General features: G+C 43.9%; 1 protein-coding gene across 2 annotated transcripts in view; it reads left to right on the plus strand.

Annotated features, from left to right (window-relative positions):
- The window catches only part of HHLA2 (HERV-H LTR-associating 2), a 129616-nt gene that overhangs the window by 59447 nt on the left and 52082 nt on the right, over nucleotides 1-18087 (plus strand). For both annotated transcript variants that reach the window (XM_030204173.1, XM_030204175.1), the window contains exons 3-5: nucleotides 3936-4250; nucleotides 10781-11032; nucleotides 17498-17791. In XM_030204173.1, coding sequence (XP_030060033.1) covers nucleotides 3936-4250; nucleotides 10781-11032; nucleotides 17498-17791 — 861 coding nt within the window. The remainder of the gene's footprint in view (nucleotides 1-3935; nucleotides 4251-10780; nucleotides 11033-17497; nucleotides 17792-18087) is intronic.

Consider the following 18087-nt stretch of genomic DNA (forward strand, 5'->3'; position numbering starts at 1 on the left):
GGCCACCCTAGAAGTGGTGCCTTGGGCGAGCGCGCACATGAGACCGCTGCAGTGTTCCCTGCTACAACGTTGGTCTCCCATTTCCCAGGATTATCAGTGCAGACTCAGTTGGCTCCCTGCGGCCCGACTCAGTATGGAGTGGTGGCTCTCAGACAGCAAGGTGCGGCGAGGAATGCCGTTAGCGCTCCCTGACTGGTGCCTGGTGGTAACTGATGCCAGCCTGAAGGGAGCTCATTGCCAGGAGAGGCATGCCCAGCGTCTATGGACACTCGAATAGTCGAAGTGGTCCATCAATCGCTTGGAGTTAAAAGCAATTTTCCAGGCATTGCTGGCTTTTCAATCGACCTTGGAGGGATTGGCTGTCAGGGTGCTGTCGGACAATATGACGACAGTGGCCTACATAAATTGTCAAGGCGGAACGCAGTGCAGAGCACTGGCTGCACAGGCCCATCAGAGTTGCCACTGGGCCGAGCTGCATCTACAGTTCCTGTCAGCAGCTCACATTGCAGGTCAGAGCAACGTGCAAGCCGATTATCTAAGCAGACACCACATTGACCCAGCGGAGTGGGAGTTGGCAGACAAAGTGCTCCTTCAACTCTGCCAAATGGGGAACACCCATAGTGGATCTGATGGCGTCAAGCACAAATGCCAAAGTCTCGTGCTTTTACAGCAGACGGAGAGATCCTCACTCGGCGGGGTTGGATGCCTTGGCTCAACCCTGGCCTCTGGGCCTCCTATATGTGTTCCCGCCTTGGCCCTTCATAGGGTGAGTACTCCTGCGAATTCAGCTGCACCAGGGAGTGGTGATCCTCATTGCCCTGGATTGGCCCAGGTGGCTCTGGTATGCGGACCTCCGGCGGATGCTGGTGGAGGCTCCTCTTCCTTTGCCTCTGGTACTGAACCTGTTGACGCAGGGCCCGGTAACCATGGAGGATCCCTGCCCCTTTGGTCTTACGGCATGGCTATTGAGAGGGCGCAATTGAGAGACAAGGGCTATTCTAACAAGGTCATCTCCACTCTCTTGCAGGCCCGCAAGCGGTCCACTTCCATTGCGTATGCCCGGATGTGGCGCCAGTTTGAGGCCTAGTGTGTCCTAAGACGATCACACCCATGCGGGCTTCTGTCTTGCTGATTCTTTACTTTTTGCAGGATAGTGTACAAAAAGGCTTGGCCTATAATTCCCTGCGGGTGCAAGTGGCAGCATTGGCATGCTTTCGAGTAAAGGTCGCTGCCCTCTCCTTAGCTGCACATCCAGACATTGCACGGTTTCTTAGAGGGGTGCTTCGGCTCCGTCCTCCCGTGCGGGCACCTTGTCCGGCTTGGAACCTGGGGCTACTATTAAAGGCTCTTCAGTGTTCGCCCTTCGAGCCACTAAGGCGAGCTTCGGAGAAGGATGTGACTCTAAAGACAGTCTTTTTGTAGGCCATTACATTGGCGAGACGGGTGTCTGAGCTCCAGGCGCTGTTCTGTCGAGACCCTTTTCTGCAATTCTCAGAGTCCAGAGTTACGGTACGTATTGTGCCTTCCTTCCTGCCTAAGGTGGTTTCAGCGTTTCAGCTAAACCAGCCTATTTTTCTGCCCTCCTTTTCTAGGGAGGAGTTTCCGGAATCTTTTGGGCAGTTGCACCTTCTGGATGTGCGCAGGGCTCTGTTGCAGTATCTGCAGATGTCAAATGCTTTCAGGACCTCTGATCACCTTTTTGTATTGTTGTCAGGTCCTCGCAGAGGGTCTCCAGCATCTAAAGCCACTATATCCCGTTGGCTTAAGGAAGCCATTTTTTCAGCATATCTGCTATCTGGCCGGCCTCCGCCTGACGCCTTTAAGGCACATTCCACAAGAGCGATTTCCTCCTCTTGGGCTGAGACGGGAGCACTCTCTCTTCAAGAGATATGTAGTGCGGCTACTTGGGCATCTAAGCTCTCTTTTGCCCGACATTACAGGCTGGATGTGGCTGTCAGGAGGAACGCGCTTTTTGGAGCACAAGTGCTTGGGCGTGGTGTGGCTTGTTCCCGCCCTATCTAGGGATTGCTTTGATACATCCCATTTGTAATGGATTCATCTGCTGCTGATGACAAGGAAGGGAAAATTAGGTTCTTACCTTGGTAATTTTCTTTCCTTTAGTCACAGCAGATGAATCCATGATCCCTCCCTGATTGACTCTGTTTTGTGTTCAGTTTTTCCTGCAGACATGTTCCCTCATTGGGAGAAGTTGGAAAACAGTCTTTAGGATTTTTGTTCTACAGGAGGTTGCGTTCGTCCCTCCTTTGTGTTATTGCCCCTGTTCTGGGGCGTTCGTTTGCTGTGAGGAAAGTTCATGTTATGCTACTTTGTGGTTTAACACTGCTTTGGAAGCTTCAAATACTGAGAGGCAGATGGAGCTAGCCGTCCAGGAGGCACTATGGTTTTCAGTGTTCTCTATCTCCCCCTGCTGGTAGGTGAACACAACCCATTCGTAATGGATTCATCTGCTGTGACTAAAGGAAAGAAAATTACCAAGGTAAGAACCTAATTTTCCCATCCTGCAAACAACAAAGCACATTCCAGAACAAGAAAAACCAGTGAACCATTCAACCATTCAACATGGCACAATAAAAATTTTCTAAACTTGTAAGTACTGGTTAGGATGTGGAAATACAAAATTGCCAGTTAACACCTAAGCACAATAATTTCCACTAAATGAAAATGATTAAAGTATCAAAAAATAATACCGTTCTGTAGTTTAGAAGGGAAAAGGCCTCACAGAGCTCCTAGAATGTAACTATCTATTGGAGCTTAAACGGATCTATAAAGATCCTCTGTTGGCCAAAAAAACCTTCTATATTGTGTGATGTTTAAATATCTCTGACACATTAATCAATATATAGTGATGAATCTCACTCATGGTATAGCGTTCCTTCTAAACTACAGAACGGTATTATTTTTTGATACTTTAATCATTTTCATTTAGTGGAAATTATTGTGCTTAGATATTATCTGACAGAAAAAATACCCCAAGAAACCTTCCCTCCCATACTCCCCTCCCTCTCTCTAAACCCACCCAATCAAAACAAGTAAAGTCAGACACCACAGTTTATATTAAATTGGTAACCATGCTTAGGTTTTGCCTTTGGGTTTAACAAGCAATGCCATCTGCATGTAAGGTCTAGATAAACGAATTTAAACAATCTATGTTGAAGGCTGTCACCTTTCCGTGGGAGCCGCCTCCCCCTCTCGATGCCTTCTGTGCTCCTCTGGGGGGTCTCCAAACAGGGCCTCCGCTCTGTCACCTCTCCGTCAAGCCTTCACCTCACTCACTTCTGTGAGCTGGCCCTGAGCCTCAAAAGGGTTTTATATAGGCTGCCCTGGCCCCCCCCCCCCCCCCCTCTGTGGGAGCCTGGCGATAGTGCTGACTCCCACCATGAGACATTTGTGGTGCCAAAAATAATTTATTTGTAATTTTTAACCGCTTCCTAAGGGCTGCCCTCAGAAATGGCTGCACAGCAAGTGTTACACTTACCGCACCACCATTTCCATTAAAAAAAAAAAGTCATTTTATCAGTGGTGGTAAAAGGAGGCCTCGGCATGCGGCAAACCTGCGTGCCAATTCCACTGCAGGGGTCCTTTTACCGCTACTTGGTAAAAGGACCCCTTAGCTGATTAAAAGAAATAGTTGATGAGTCTTCAGAGTGTATTGTGCTATTACTGAAGTGGGGCAGGTGGTCATTTGTGGAACTGTGCTGCAAACTTGCAGAAATTCAAGTGATTAATGATACTGGTTGAAATTCTTATCACTGTCAAGGATTGTTGGCTTTCAGTACATTTGCTGAGGATCAGTACAGTAAATAGAAGTCAGACTTCCATTAATTGGCAACTTCATGCACTGTACAAATGAAAACCTTGACTTATGCAACAAATCAAATATCTGTTTTGTAACTTTTATTACTTGTGTTTTTAAGGTCACAAAGTGTTTGGGCAACTTTCTGAAGATGTTGTACTACCATGTTCTTTTACGCCAAATTCTAACGATGTCATTCACTGGCAACGCCCTGGCAGCGCAGGACAGTCGGATGAAATATTAGTGCACAGCTATTACCATGGCAAAGATCAACTGGAGAAGCAGGATGTTAAGTATCGGAACCGAACATCCCTTTTTCATTCTGAACTTCCAAAAGGGAATGCCTCACTCGAATTGAGACATCTGCGTCTGGGGGATGAAGGCGTGTACAACTGCTATGCGGGCACAGAATATAACATTGAATTGAAGATAATATGTACGTGGATGTTGCAGGATTTTCAGGTTTTTTTGTTTGTTTGTTTTTTTACCCTTTATCTTTCTTCTCAATCTCTGCTTGTTCCTTGTGGCATTCTGCCTCCAACCCTTTGCTCAAAATATTTAGTGATCATTCACAGAATCAGAAATAGGTTGACAGGTCTGAGTTAGAGGCTGTGGGTAAATGAAAATTATTTGTGTGTATTAACACTCTTATCTGTGGTGACTAAGGCATGAAAAGTGAGTTATTAAAGAAAGGACACTTGTTTGAATTGGACACTGAGATAAACCTTAGGGCAGTGGGCTTCACTAATTTTTAAGTTGAGGCCACTTTGGATGCAGATGAACTGAAGGAGAGCAACCAGATATCTTCCCATACGACTCTGCTGATAAGTGTGTGCGCCAATGACATCCAGCCCGCCTTCAAACTGTTTTCTTGGCGGTATCCTTAAGGAGGTGGGCTTTTGGTATTCAATTGATTTTGGTTGCAGATGGATCCAGTGATTCTGCAACACTTTCATAGTTAGAAGTTGAAAATACTAATCTGCTGCACTATTTTGGCTTGAATACTCCGTGTATGCTTTTCTCTGTCCTATAAGTTATGGTGTTCTTTTCTAAAGATTTTGATTTTATCAGTTAGTAAACTACTAAGACCTGTTACAGAATTGGCGGGTTATCAAGTATTAAATAAACATAAACATCTATTGAAAAATGCCTTGTCCTTCAAGTATGCGCTCTTCCCCTCATCCATTTCCCTCTTTCTGTCTTGAACTTGGGTAGAAAGGCAGAGAGTAGCCAAAAAAAAAAAAATCCAGAATGATGATGAGAGCTGCCATTGGCACCACGGCCTTGCTTTGAAGAACACTGCCTTAGGGTCTCTTTTTGTCCTCTTCTGTGTTGTTTGGGATGTTTAATACACAAAAATCTGTTTACTATCAAAAAGAAGATAGTTATTGAATAAGCCTTTGTTAACCTGTCAAATGGATTTTCAGTGTAGACTTCAAGAGCCACTGATTTTCAGGTTATCCAGGCTGACTGTTTATCAAATGTTTTGTATCCATTTTGTCTAATGAACCCCAGTTGTCTTGTATGGTTTGATTACTCTAAAAACCTGTTTAAAAGTCTTTGAGAATCAGAGTTGAGAACCCTTGCTGTGTTGTTATTATGTCCCACTATAATTCGTAACAAACATTTGGCCCAATGTGCAATCACTACAGAGATCAGTTTATAAAAATGCTGGAAATGGCAGTGAAAGAAAATCTGGATATTCAGTAGCTGATGGTGAGTAGTGCTAAATATCCAGAGTTGTGACCATTGGCATTATCTGCGTGGTAACAATATTCAGTCCATTATCCAGATTAAGACAGCATTTTTTCCCATCCTGAATTATCTGAATGTAGACTGAATATAGCCAGATAATTCCCAGAATCACCCATGTGCTGCCTACATTCTGCCACAGCACTATGGATGGTGCCAGGACAGTGTTGCTGAAAATTTCTGGCTAAGCTGGCCAGTGGCAGATATTAAGATAACAGATGTTGCTATCCAGATAAATTTATATAGAATATAATATGAGGCCATCAACTTTTCTTTTCCCTGCCTCCTCCCCCCCCCCCCTTAGTTTTGTAAGATACACTATAAGCCTCACTTGGAGAGAAAAATGACACTGGGTTTCAAGCTCAAAACCCGTGACTGCATGGTTGTTTTATTTTCAGTTCAGTGAGAAGTGGTCAAAAGATGCATTCTCCAAGGACAAGCAGGCCATATTCTCACATGTGGGTGATGTCATCCACGTTGCCCGTTGTGGAGTGCTTTTAAAGCGTATATGTCTTTAACAGCACGCGTTAGCTTCCCCACTGCGCAAGTGTGAGTATCTTCCCATCTGCCGCAAGGGTGAGGGACCAGCAGTCTCTCTTCATCCGCCATCCCTGTGGGATTTGTTTTCCCCAGTTTTTGTTTTGTCTTACTTCAGGACTCTTTCTCCCTCCTTTATTGTTTTTGATAGGTTTTTCCCCACTTTAAAGTTTTCTTGTTTTTTTGGCATTCTCTGTAGGTCTGAGCTCCATTCAAGATCTTTCCCTGTCTTGTTTCTGGTGCTTTGCCCCTTTTTCAGTCTATCGAGTCGTTTGATTTCGCCATGGCTGTTTTTCCTTCCATGTAATCAAAGGCTCCCAGTGGCTTCAAGTGCTATGGCCGGGTCAATTGGACCATCTCTGGAACAGACATCCATTCTTGGTGTCTCCAGTGTTTTGGGCCTGAACATTCCCCGCCCAGCTGTCTTCCTTGTTTGTGTATTCAGAAGAAAACACGGATGTCCAGAGAGGCACATGAATGTCGTCACCTCCTACAGGCCTCTCAGGCCTACAAACATTGTGCTGATCTACTTCAAAGACCTGCTCCCATCCTGCTTCCAGGTCTCAAAACATCTGGCTTAGCACCAAACTTCAACGTCTCCGAGTGCCCTCCCAGAAATTCATCCCTAAATTTCTTTGACATTTCTGCATACGGGAGCGGATTGGGACAGTGCATTTACCTTCTTCGATGAAGATATATAATGCCTTCCACATGTCTCTCCTCAAGTCATTCACCTCTTCTAAATGGTATCCTAAGCAGGGTCAGATGGCTTCTTCTGGCATCAATCCAGACCCAGAATATGAAGTCGATGATATCCTGGACTCTAGACTTCATGCAGTTCGCCTGTACTACTTGCTCTCATGGAAAGGCTTCGAACCAGAGGATAACTCTTGGGAACCTGCCACACACATTCATGCACCTGCCTTGCTTCGTGCCTTCCATGCCAGTCATCCGTCCAAGGGTTTTAATGGGGAGGTTACTGTCATGGCTACTTACCTCGTGCCCGCGAACTCTGGGCTGAGTTGCCAACCGCCAGTGCTAAGAGTGACACTCCAACAGCGTCAGAGCGGGTGGTCTTCAGACGTGCCTTTAGCCCCAGACTGTGTGTGCGCGCTTGCGGGGGAACAACATCACCCTTGCCGCAGAGATTGGGGCGGACAAAACGTCATGGGTACATCAGGGGAGGAGGAGGAGGAGGACTGATGTCAGATGCCACCTTCTCTTGATATTCTAGCCTCGCATTCCATTCAGTGCTTCATCTTTGAGTCCTCTAGTGTTTTCAGTGCCTTGTCTGTCTAATAAGATTTATTGACCTGGTTTCCCTGCATCTCTTCGAGTCTGGTCTCAAGACCAATTCTGTAAGTGTTCACTTCAGTGCAGTTAGTGCTTACCATCACCGTGTAGAAGTTAAGCCCATCTCTAGACGACCTCTAGTTCGCTTCATGAGAGGTTTTGCTTTTGACAGAGCCCCCTGTCAGACCTCCACTTGTGTTATGGGACCTCAACGTTGTCCTCACCCAGCTAATGAAGCTCCTTTTGAACCACTTGATTCTTGTCATATGAAGTACTTGACCTGGACGGTCCTGTTTTTGTTAGCTGATATTTCACCTCGTAAGATCAGTGAGCTTCAGGCCGTAGTAGTGGATCCACCTTATACCAAATTTCATCACAACAGAGTAGTTCTCTGCACACACCCTAAGTTCTGCCTAAGGTGGTGTCAGAGTTCCATCTGAACCAGTCATTCGTTCTTCCAACATTCTTTAACAAACCTCATGCCCATCCTGGTGAACACACACTGCACACATTGGGACTGCAAGTGAGCATTGGCCTTTTACTTGGAGCGGCCTAAGCCCTACAAACAGTCTACCCAGCTGTTTGTTTCTTTTGATCTTAATAGGATGGTGGTGGTGTCAGAGTTCTATCTGAACCAGTCATTCATTCTTCCAACATTCTTTAACAAACCTCATGCCCATCCTGGTGAACGCACAGTGCACACATTGGACTGCAAGTGAGCATTGGCCTTTTACTTGGAGCGGCCTAAGCCCTACAAACAGTCTACCCAGCTGTTTGTTTCTTTTGATCTTAATAGGATGGTGATGGTGTCAGAGTTCTATCTGAACCAGTCATTCATTCTTCCAACATTCTTTAACAAACCTTATGCCCATCCCGGCAAAAGTACACTGCAACAAAAAAAAGATGTATCCCCCTACAACTGTGGAACGCACTACCAAAAGACTTGAAAACTACATACGACCACTCACACGTCAGAAAAACAGTTAAAACCCACCTGTTTAAAAAGGCATACCCTACCGACCCAACATAAATGCCTGATCTCTGCGACACAACAACATTAAAGTTCGTAATGGTCATTACACAACTCTCCCGTTGTACGATTCCTTTATGTGGTCCTACCACATGAACCTTATCCTACCACAATATCACCTTGTATTTGTTTACTCCAGAGTCTGCAAACAGCTCTCCGGCACTATGTAAGCCATATTGAGCCTGCAAATAGGTGGGAAAATGTGGGATACAAATGTAACAAATAAAAAAATAATAATAAAAATAAATCACACAATGTACAAAAAAAGAGAAGTAGGGGGGTAGACCAAATGTGTATCCAAACTGCAGGTTTATTCTCACATAAAAAAAATCAATCAAAAGAAAGCACACTTCACACATTGGACTGCAAGCGAGCATTGGCCTTTTACTTGGAGCGGACTAGGCCCTACAGGCAGACCATCTAGCTTTTTGTTTCTTTTGATCTTAATAGGATGGGGGTCACCATCGGAAAACGCACAATCTCTAATTGACTGGCAGATTACATTTCTTTCACTTAAACCCAGGCCGGGCTGACTCTTGAGGGTCGTGTCAAGGGTCATAGTATCAGAGCCATGGATGTGTCTGTAGCCCACTTGAGATCAGTCTCCATTGAAGAAATTTGCAAGCTGCAAAGTGGTCTTCAGGCCACATATGCACATCTCACTACTGCCTTGAGCAGGATACCTGGAGAATCCTTTAGATTGTAAGCTCCTTCGAGCAGGGACTGTCTTTCTTTGTTAAACTGTACAGCGCTGCGTAACCCTAGTAGCGCTCTAGAAATGTTAAGTAGTAGTAGGCGGAGAACTCAAAACGCCCCACGGAAAATTACAGAAGTGTGAAGAGAAAGCTCATATTGTTCTATTCTGGGCTGCGCTCACACAATTTGTATATAGTTTCAGGTTAATTAAACTTTTTGAACTTACAGTTGTGAGTTTCAGTTGACCTATTGTTTTTGGTGAGCCTGGTAGCTAGGGATTACCACATGTGAGAATATGGCCTGCTTATTCTTATGAAGAAAGACTAAGGAGGCTAAGGCTTTTCAGCTTGGAGAAGAGACGGCTGAGGGGAGTCATGATAGAGGTATATAAAATAATGAGTGGAGTGGAACAGGTGGATGTGAAGCGTCTGTTCACGCTGTCCAAAAATACTAGGACTAGGGGACATGCGATGAAACTACAGTGTAGTAAATTTAAAACAAATCGGAGAACATTTTTCTTCACCCAACGCATAATTAAACTCTGGAATTCGTTGCCGGAGAACGTGGTGAAGGCGGTTAGCTTGACAGAGTTTAAAAAGGGGTTGACGGTTTCCTAAATGGACTACTAAATGGACTTGGGAAAAATCCACAATTCCAGGAATAACATGTATAGAATGTTTGTACATTTGGGAAGCTTGCCAGGTGCCCTTGGCCTGGATTGGCTGCTGTCGTGGACAGGATGCTGGGCTCGATGGACCCTTGGTCTTTTCCCAGTGTGGCATTACTTATGTCGGAGAAAATGAAAATGCTTATCTATAGCAGGTGTTCTCCGAAGACAGCAGGCCATTCATTCTGACATACCCTCCCTCCTTCCTTTTTAATTGTTTTCCATGCTGTTGTACTCTACTACAGGTCCTGCGCTCTTTCGGCAGGTGAGAAGGCACTCGTGCATGCGCAGTGGGGACGCTAGTGAGTGCTTTTAAAGAAATATACACTTTAAAAGTGCTCTGCACCGGGCGACGTGGATGATGCCACCCACATGTGAGAATGAATGTCCTCCTGTCCTCGAATACCTACTACAGGTAAGTATCTTCGGCATTATACATGGACACTGTCCGAAAAAGTTGTGTGGCAGTTTTTTAGTGCACTGGTTACCTGAAAGGCTCTCATCGCATCTTCTGCTAGATGGTGGAAAGAAAATGAAACTAAGAATTTTATATAGAAGTGGAACACTTGACTCCAGTTCCAAGAAAAACATATGTTGAAGGAGATTCTAGAAGCTATTCAGTTTATCTCCCAGACGGGGACTTCCATCCAGAAAGACCTTGCTGCCTAAGGCTACTCACCACACCCAGTGATCTATAATATTAAATCGCAATGAGGCATATTTTCAAAGCACTTTGGGAGGCTAAGTTCCATAGGTTTCTATGGAACTTTGGGAGGCTAAGTGCTTTGAAAATGAGCCTGAAAGTCTATTAATTTACAGCAAAGCCGTGTTCTTTAACAAGTAATTGGTTTAAGTTTCAAAAAACAAAGGGTTATCAGTATTACATCACCTTTCTAGCAAACTTTAAAAGCCAGTAATAGTAAGTACTGACATGAATGTTTTTATGGAGCAGTTCTTGCAGATAGTAAATTTACTTTTCTTTCCTTTGCAGCATTTTCCCTGAGCTATAGACGGGGCTCAACAAGCAGATTAGAATGTGCTGCATGGGGTGTCCGTCCTTTGCCAAGTATAACGTGGTCTGATGCCAGTGGCTTCATTAATGAAACTAATAGGACAGAAGTAGAGACTGACGGATTAATGTCTGTGATCAGTGAATTAAACATCTCAGACTCGAACCAAGTGCAGTGTTTGATTCATAATTCAGTTCCAAATCTCAAGTGGCAAGGTAACTGGGCTATGACAGGTGGGTTTCAAACTTCCGTAGTATCTTGTCCACAGAGCTTGGGAAAGGGGGCACAAGAATCATCAGCTGATGAAATCTTAATGATTTAACAATGTATGATTACATTTTCATAAACTTAAAGCATCTCTTTCTGTGGGTAATGTCCCCAAATGGATTAATTTTGGGTATACTGTGACAGTAATGAACCTCGTTTCAAAGCCAGGGCATGTGGAGTATGATTTTATCTCTCAGATCTACTACTAATGCTTGCCTTAATGGCTTCACAACAAAGAGAGCTTCCTTCCTATCACGGTGTGCTTGAAAATTCCTGTTTTAAATTGAGCCTTTGGCACCCAATATGATAGTACTTCTGTGTCTTTCTGCCATATTTTCTTGATCTCTTTCCTTTTTAAGAGTTCCGTTTTTTAAAAAGAAAATCAGACTCTCAGAATGCTTGGAAGAGATTATTTTTTCAAAGTCTTCTTCAACATTCTTGCTTCCTGCATTTGCATTACAGTGGGACTTTCCAGTAATCTTTTAGACAGTTGCTTCACAATGGCAAGAGCTAAATACAAAGTACACTTATACATTTGTGCTTTTTATTAAAAAGCAAGTGGATTTAGAATGCTGTTCTGCTTTTCCCTCCCAGTTTTCACAAATTCTACAAGCAAGTTATTACTCTGGAACTGCTGTGAATAAGTTTGCTTTATAGCTTTCAAAAATACACGCATTCTCTGTTACATATTTGCCACAAATGGGGTATCTTTCTTAAAACTTTTCTTACATGTAAAGCTTGTTTCTTAGCATTAGCTTACACTGTTCTGAACCAGCAGATGTTACCCTTCCCACCAGCAGATGGAGGTAGGGAAAACTGAGCTCAACCAGTGACATCACCAGTTATAATCTGTCGTGCTCTCTGAAACAATCCAGTATTTTTCTCTATCTTCCAACAGGTGGTAGGTTGTGCTGTGGTGCCCAGTCCCTGGTCTAGCTCCCCACTCTGCTGGCTTCAGCCGTACTGCATAGTCGAGGCTTAACGGCTGCTCCCAGGTCACAGTCTCAGGACTGTACTTGGTTGAGCTTGGAGCTTGGCTCCACCTCCCATCCTTCTTGCCTGTTCACCCTGTTTAGGTCTATCATGTAACACCTAGCATCTGCCTAGTGCTAACCCTGCGGCCACCTGGAGAGTCTGTCCCCAGCATTGCTCAGGTCCGCCTGTACCTACCGCTTATGCTCTACACTAGCACCCTCCTCCCACCGACTGTATCTCACTTGTCTCTGGGCAAGTCTCCCACTCTGAAGTTATTTCCCAGTGATTACTGGGGCCACACTCTCAAGGGTCCCACCATTCCTAGATAGCACCCACAAACCCAACACACAAACCACCAGGATTCTTAGTCGGTCCAGGACAACAGAGCCAATAAGCTAATAAGGTTTGTCTCATAATTAGAACAGTGAGTCATATAAACAGATGGAAAAGTAACAGGTAACTGAAGGATCAATATTAAAACTGTTTACCTGGGTAGCGCCTGGCAAGCTTCAGGAAATTAACTGCTCACAAGCCTTGAACAGGTCCTGAGGACAGAGATGTTTACCTTTGTGCTCCCTAGCTGAGACTAAAGATTGCCTCACAGCTTAGGCGGGAAAAAAACTGTCACTCCTGTAACAGCTTCTGTGCTCCCTAGCGGAGAAACTTACTGACTTCACGGTAAACCTGGAGGACGTAATGGGGCAGTTCAGCAAACTGAAGAGTAGCAAATCTCCTGGACCGGATGGTATTTATCCTAGAGTACTGATAGAACTGAAAAATGAGCTTGCGGAGCTACTGCTAGTGATATGCAATTTATCCTTAAGATCAAGCGTGGTATTGGAAGATTGGAGGGTGGCCAATGTAATGCTGATTTTTAAAAAAGGTTCCAGGGGAGATCCGGGAAATTATAGATCAGTGAGTCTGACGTCAGTGCTGGAGAAAATGGTAGAGGCTATTATCAAAAACAAAATTACAGAGCACATCCAAGGACATGGATTACTGAGACCAACTATGTCAGCATGGCTTTTGTGTGAGGAAATCTTGCCTGACCAATTTACTTCAATTCTTTGAAGGAGTAAACAAACATGTGGACAAAGGGGAGCTGGTTGATATCGTGTATCTGGATTTTCAAAAAGCGTTTGACAAGGTACCTCATGAAAGGCTCCAGAGGAAATTAGAGGGTCTTGGGATAGGAGGAAATGTCCTATTGTGGATTAAAAACTGGTTGAAGGATAGGAAACAAAGAGTGGGGTTAAATGGACAGGATTCACAATGGAGAAGGGTAGTTAGTGGGGTTCCTCAGGGGTCTGTGCTAGGACCGCTGCTTTTTAATATATTTATAAATGATTTAGAGATGGGAGTAACTAGCGAGGTAATTAAATTTGCTGATGACACAAAGTTATTCAAAGTCGTTCTCGCGACAGGATTGTGAAAAATTACAAGAGGACCTTACAAGACTGGGAGACTGGGCGGCTAAATGGCAGATGACGTTTAATGTGAGCAAGTGCAAAGCGATGCATTTGGGAAAAAAGAACCCGAATTATGGCTATGTCATGCAAGGTTCCACGTTAGGAGTTACGGACCAAGAAAGGGATCTGGGTGTCGTCGTCAATAATACACTGAAACCTTCTGCTCAGCGTGCTGCTGTGGCTAGGAAAGCGAATAGAATGTTGGATATTATTAAGAAAGGTATGGAAAACAGGTGTGAGGATGTTATAATGCCGTTGTATCGCTCCATGGTGAGATCGCACCTTTAGTACTGTGTTCAATTCTGGTCGCCGCATCTCAAGAAAAATATAGTAGAATTGGAAAAGGTGCAGCGAAGGGCGACAAAAATGATAGCGGGGATGGAACGACTTCCCTATGAAGAAAGACTAAGGAGGCTAGGGCTTTTCAGCTTGGAGAAGAGACGGCTGAGGGGAGACATGATAGAGGTATATAAAATATTGAGTGGAGTGGAACAGGTGGATGTGAAGCGTCTGTTTACGCTTTCCAAAAATACTAGGACTAGGGGGCATGCGATGAAACTACAGTGTAGTAAATTTAAAACAAATCAGAGAACATTTTTCTTCACCCAACGCGTAATTAAACTCTGGAATTCGTTGCCGGAGAACGTGGTGAAGGCGGTTAGCTTAGCAGAGTTTAAAAAGGGGTTAGACGGTTTCCTAAAGGACAAGTCCATAAACCACTACTAAATGGACTTGGGAAAAATCCACAATTCCAGGAATAACATGTATAGAATGTTTGTACGTTTGGGAAGCTTGCCAGGTGCCCTTGGCCTGGATTTGCCGCTGTCGTGGACAGGATGCTGGGCTCGATGGACCCTTGGTCTTTTCCCAGTGTGGTATTAGTTATGTACTTATGCCAGCCTACCTTATATGCAATAGTTATGTTGTACATGTATAATAATTTCTTTGTTAGTTGTTACCAGTCTTGGTTAAGTTTAAGGTTAAGCACAAGCTGGGTAAGTTATTCTCTTCTTTTCACTGTTGCCTTTATGAAAATTGCATGTGTTTTTAAATAGATTTTGGTGTTTGCATTTATTTGATTATCAGGCTTATTTTCGAAACAGAAGGGCGCCCATCTTCCGACACAAATTGGGAGATGGTTGTCCTTCTCTCAGGGTCGCCCAAATCGGCATAATCAAAAGCCAATTTTGGGCGCCTTCAACTGCTTTCCGTTGCGGAGACAACCAAAGTGCACGGGGACGTATCGGCAGCGTAGCGAAGGTGGGACTGGGGCGTGCTTAACACATGGGCGTCCTCGGCAGATAATGGAAAAAAGAAGGGCGTCCTCGACGAGCACTTGGCCAACTTTACTTGGTCCATTTTTTCTTGCGACCAAGCCTCAAAAAGGTGCCCAAACTGACCAGATGACCACTGGAGGGAATCGGGGATGACCTCCCCTTACTCCCCCCCAGTGGTCACCAACCCCCTCCCACCCTAAAAAAGACTTCTAAAATTTTTTTTGCCAGCCTCAAATGTCATACCCAGCTCCATGACAGCAGTATGCAGGTCCCTGGAGCAGTTTTAGTGGGTGCAGTGCACTTCAGGCAGGCGGACCCAGGCCTATCCCCCCCTACCTGTTACACTTGTGGTGGTAAATGTGAGCCCTTCAAAACCCACCACAAACCCACTGTAACCACATGCAGGTGCCCCCCTTCAACCCTTAGGGCTATGGTAGTGGTGTACAGTTGTGAGGAGTGGGTTTTTTGGGAGGGTTTGTGGGGCTCAGCACCCAAGGTAAGGGAGCTGTGCACCTGGGAGCAATTTGTGAAGTCCACTGCAGTGCCCCCTAGGGTGCCCGGATGGTGTCCTGGCATGTGAGGGGGACCAATGCACTACGAATGCTGGCTCCTCCCACGACCAAATGGCTTGGATTTGGTTGTTTCTGAGATGGGCGTCCTCGGTTTCCATTACCGCCGAAAACCGGGGACAATCATCTCTAAGTTTGACCTAAATGTTGAGATTTGGGCGTCCCCGACCGTATTATTGAAATGAAAGATGGACACCCATCTTGTTTCGATATTACGGGTTCCCCACCCCTTTATGGAGCCATCCTGCAAGGACGACTCCAGGAAAACTTGGGTGCCCTGTTCGATTATGCCCCTCCACGTATCTTAAAATTTTTAAAATGTTTTCAGTTTTCTTTGCCCCTGACACAGCCAGAGTTTAGTGAAACATGTCCATGTTGGGCACCTGTTTGTGAATTCTGGGAGCATTTGATGAACCAATAAAGACTGTCTTTTTTTTCTTCACAAGGTCTGCTTCTCTCTCTGTTCCAAGTTGGATCTAGTAGACCATTTGCCTTCTTGTTTTCTCAGATCAGTTTGTTATGCAGTCAAAAATACCTAAGGTACACTTAAGCATTCTGAATGAAGGCATACGGTACACACATTTAAAGAAATGTATACATGTTTCAGATTGAAATACTTACCATGATGCTCTTTTTATGCAGCCAAAAGAATACACATACTTTTCAGGCACTTGGAAATGCAATTGTGCTACTTTGGCTGTTCTGCCTGTATAGGCCCTGATGTTTATACACATGGATCCTGATTATACCTTGGGAAATGTACTCCTGTATTTAGGAAAATGTTTGTATGATTGTATGAAGGTTATTCATCCTTCGTCCATCTGGCCTGCTGTTCAGCTCAGGGGAGACAAGGAAATTGGAAATCCATCAGTCCAGGTGGTGGTTAGAAATTTGGCTTTTCAATTTCTTTAGACTTAGATGGATGCATCCATTTTCAAGCTGTTAAGCTATCAAAGGTTAGGCTGCAAATTGGTTTCCCTTTGCATTATGTGAAAACCACCTCTGTTATTAAATGCATACACAGAAGCTACTTGAAAACCTATAATGCAAGTTTCAATTACTAACTCAAAACAATTGCATTTTGTGAAGTTGAACTTGTAAATGATAACTTGTTTTCTTTAGTAGTTTATTAAAAAGTGTTGGTTCTATCACATGAAATTTGAAGTGGATCAACAGCATATCTTAGGTTGAATAAGTTTTCTAGTTGTCTTCGGTGGTGAGCCAAAAAGCACATACAAAAAATGTAGAAAACTGCAAAAATAGAAAACCAAATTCAGGTTTTTTGTCTAATGCAAATATATATTGCTGCATAAGAAGAGACACTGGGAGCAATTCTATAACTGAATGCTTCCATTTAGGCACTCCAAGGGTGGGTGGTAGGATGCTATTCTATAAAAGAACCTAAGTGCCTAGGTTTCATTATAGAGTATTGACCTGCCCAACATTTGGACATCCGCAGTTATACCAGCCATAGAGTGCTAAGTTATGTGTGTAAGTCTATGTTGCCCGTTTATATGGAGAAGTAGCTTAGTAGTTAGATTGTCAGGCTTGACCTCCAGAGGAGTCTGGTTCAAATCCCACAGCTGCTGCATGTGATCTTTGGCAGGTCATCAAACCCTCCTCCACTGTAAACCCAACAGGGGCTGAGCTACTGCCAAAACAGGTGTGAGCAAAATCTAAATAAATAAGTATTTATTGGGTTTCTGCCAGTCACTTGTGACCTGGTTTGGCTACTGTTGGAAACAGGATACTGGGCTACATGGACCATTGGTCTGACCCACTTTGGTTATTCTTATGTTCCCTTGCAAATATATGTTGTATAAGATTGTTGCATATTTACTGAATAGTGCAGAGGTGGCATACTGTCATATGCATGCATATGTGCACACATTCACATATATGCTAGTATTCTAAACCTTCATGTGTGTAACACACATGTAGCTGTGGATCACCTAGTTTATAAAATTGCCATTATGAATATGGTTTGAGATTTTAACATTAAAATGTTACTTCTCAAGGAGTTGGGCCACATTTTTAATTATCATTTGAAATCTTTGTGTAGTTTCCACTGTGGATCACTATGTAGTTTGCTGTATAATTTTCCATTAATTGCCTCTCTCTTTTTTTTTTTTTTTTTTTAGATCCTCTCCACAAAGTAGAAGGGAATGAAGCTATACTTCCATGTGATTTTCCATATAGTTTAAACTTCAGAAATGTCCGTGCTGCTTGGTCAGTGGCAGGAAAACGTTTGGCTTTATTTGACAACATGACTGACATTCTAGAAGACCCTAGAGTTTCTCGGTGTCCAGTAAAAAACCGTCAAACGGACTTTCCCATAATCCTAAATAATCTTACAATTTCAGACAGCGGGGATTACTTGTGCAATATTTCATCTCATAACTATATGCAGCTGAGAGTGACCTCTTTGACTGTCGGTAAGGGATTTGTTTCAAGATCATATTTTCTGTTTATAAAATGAGAAGAATTGAGCACTATGAATTGTTATAATCCTTCCACACAGAGCCATCCTATTATAAGTTGCTCATAGATTGAAAAACAGCTGCAAAGTGGCTGTTGCATCACTTAATGCCCCTGCCTCCCTGAAACCTCCATTGGGAATATCAAGCAAACAATGCAGGCAAGATTAAAAGTATTGTTCTTAAAAGTAAAGTTAATAGGGACTTTCTATTGATTTAAGCGCAGTAGCACATTTCAGGGTTTTTGTTGGTCT

This window comes from Microcaecilia unicolor, chromosome 5, assembly GCF_901765095.1.
Source record: "Microcaecilia unicolor chromosome 5, aMicUni1.1, whole genome shotgun sequence".
Classification (NCBI taxonomy): domain Eukaryota; kingdom Metazoa; phylum Chordata; class Amphibia; order Gymnophiona; family Siphonopidae; genus Microcaecilia; species Microcaecilia unicolor.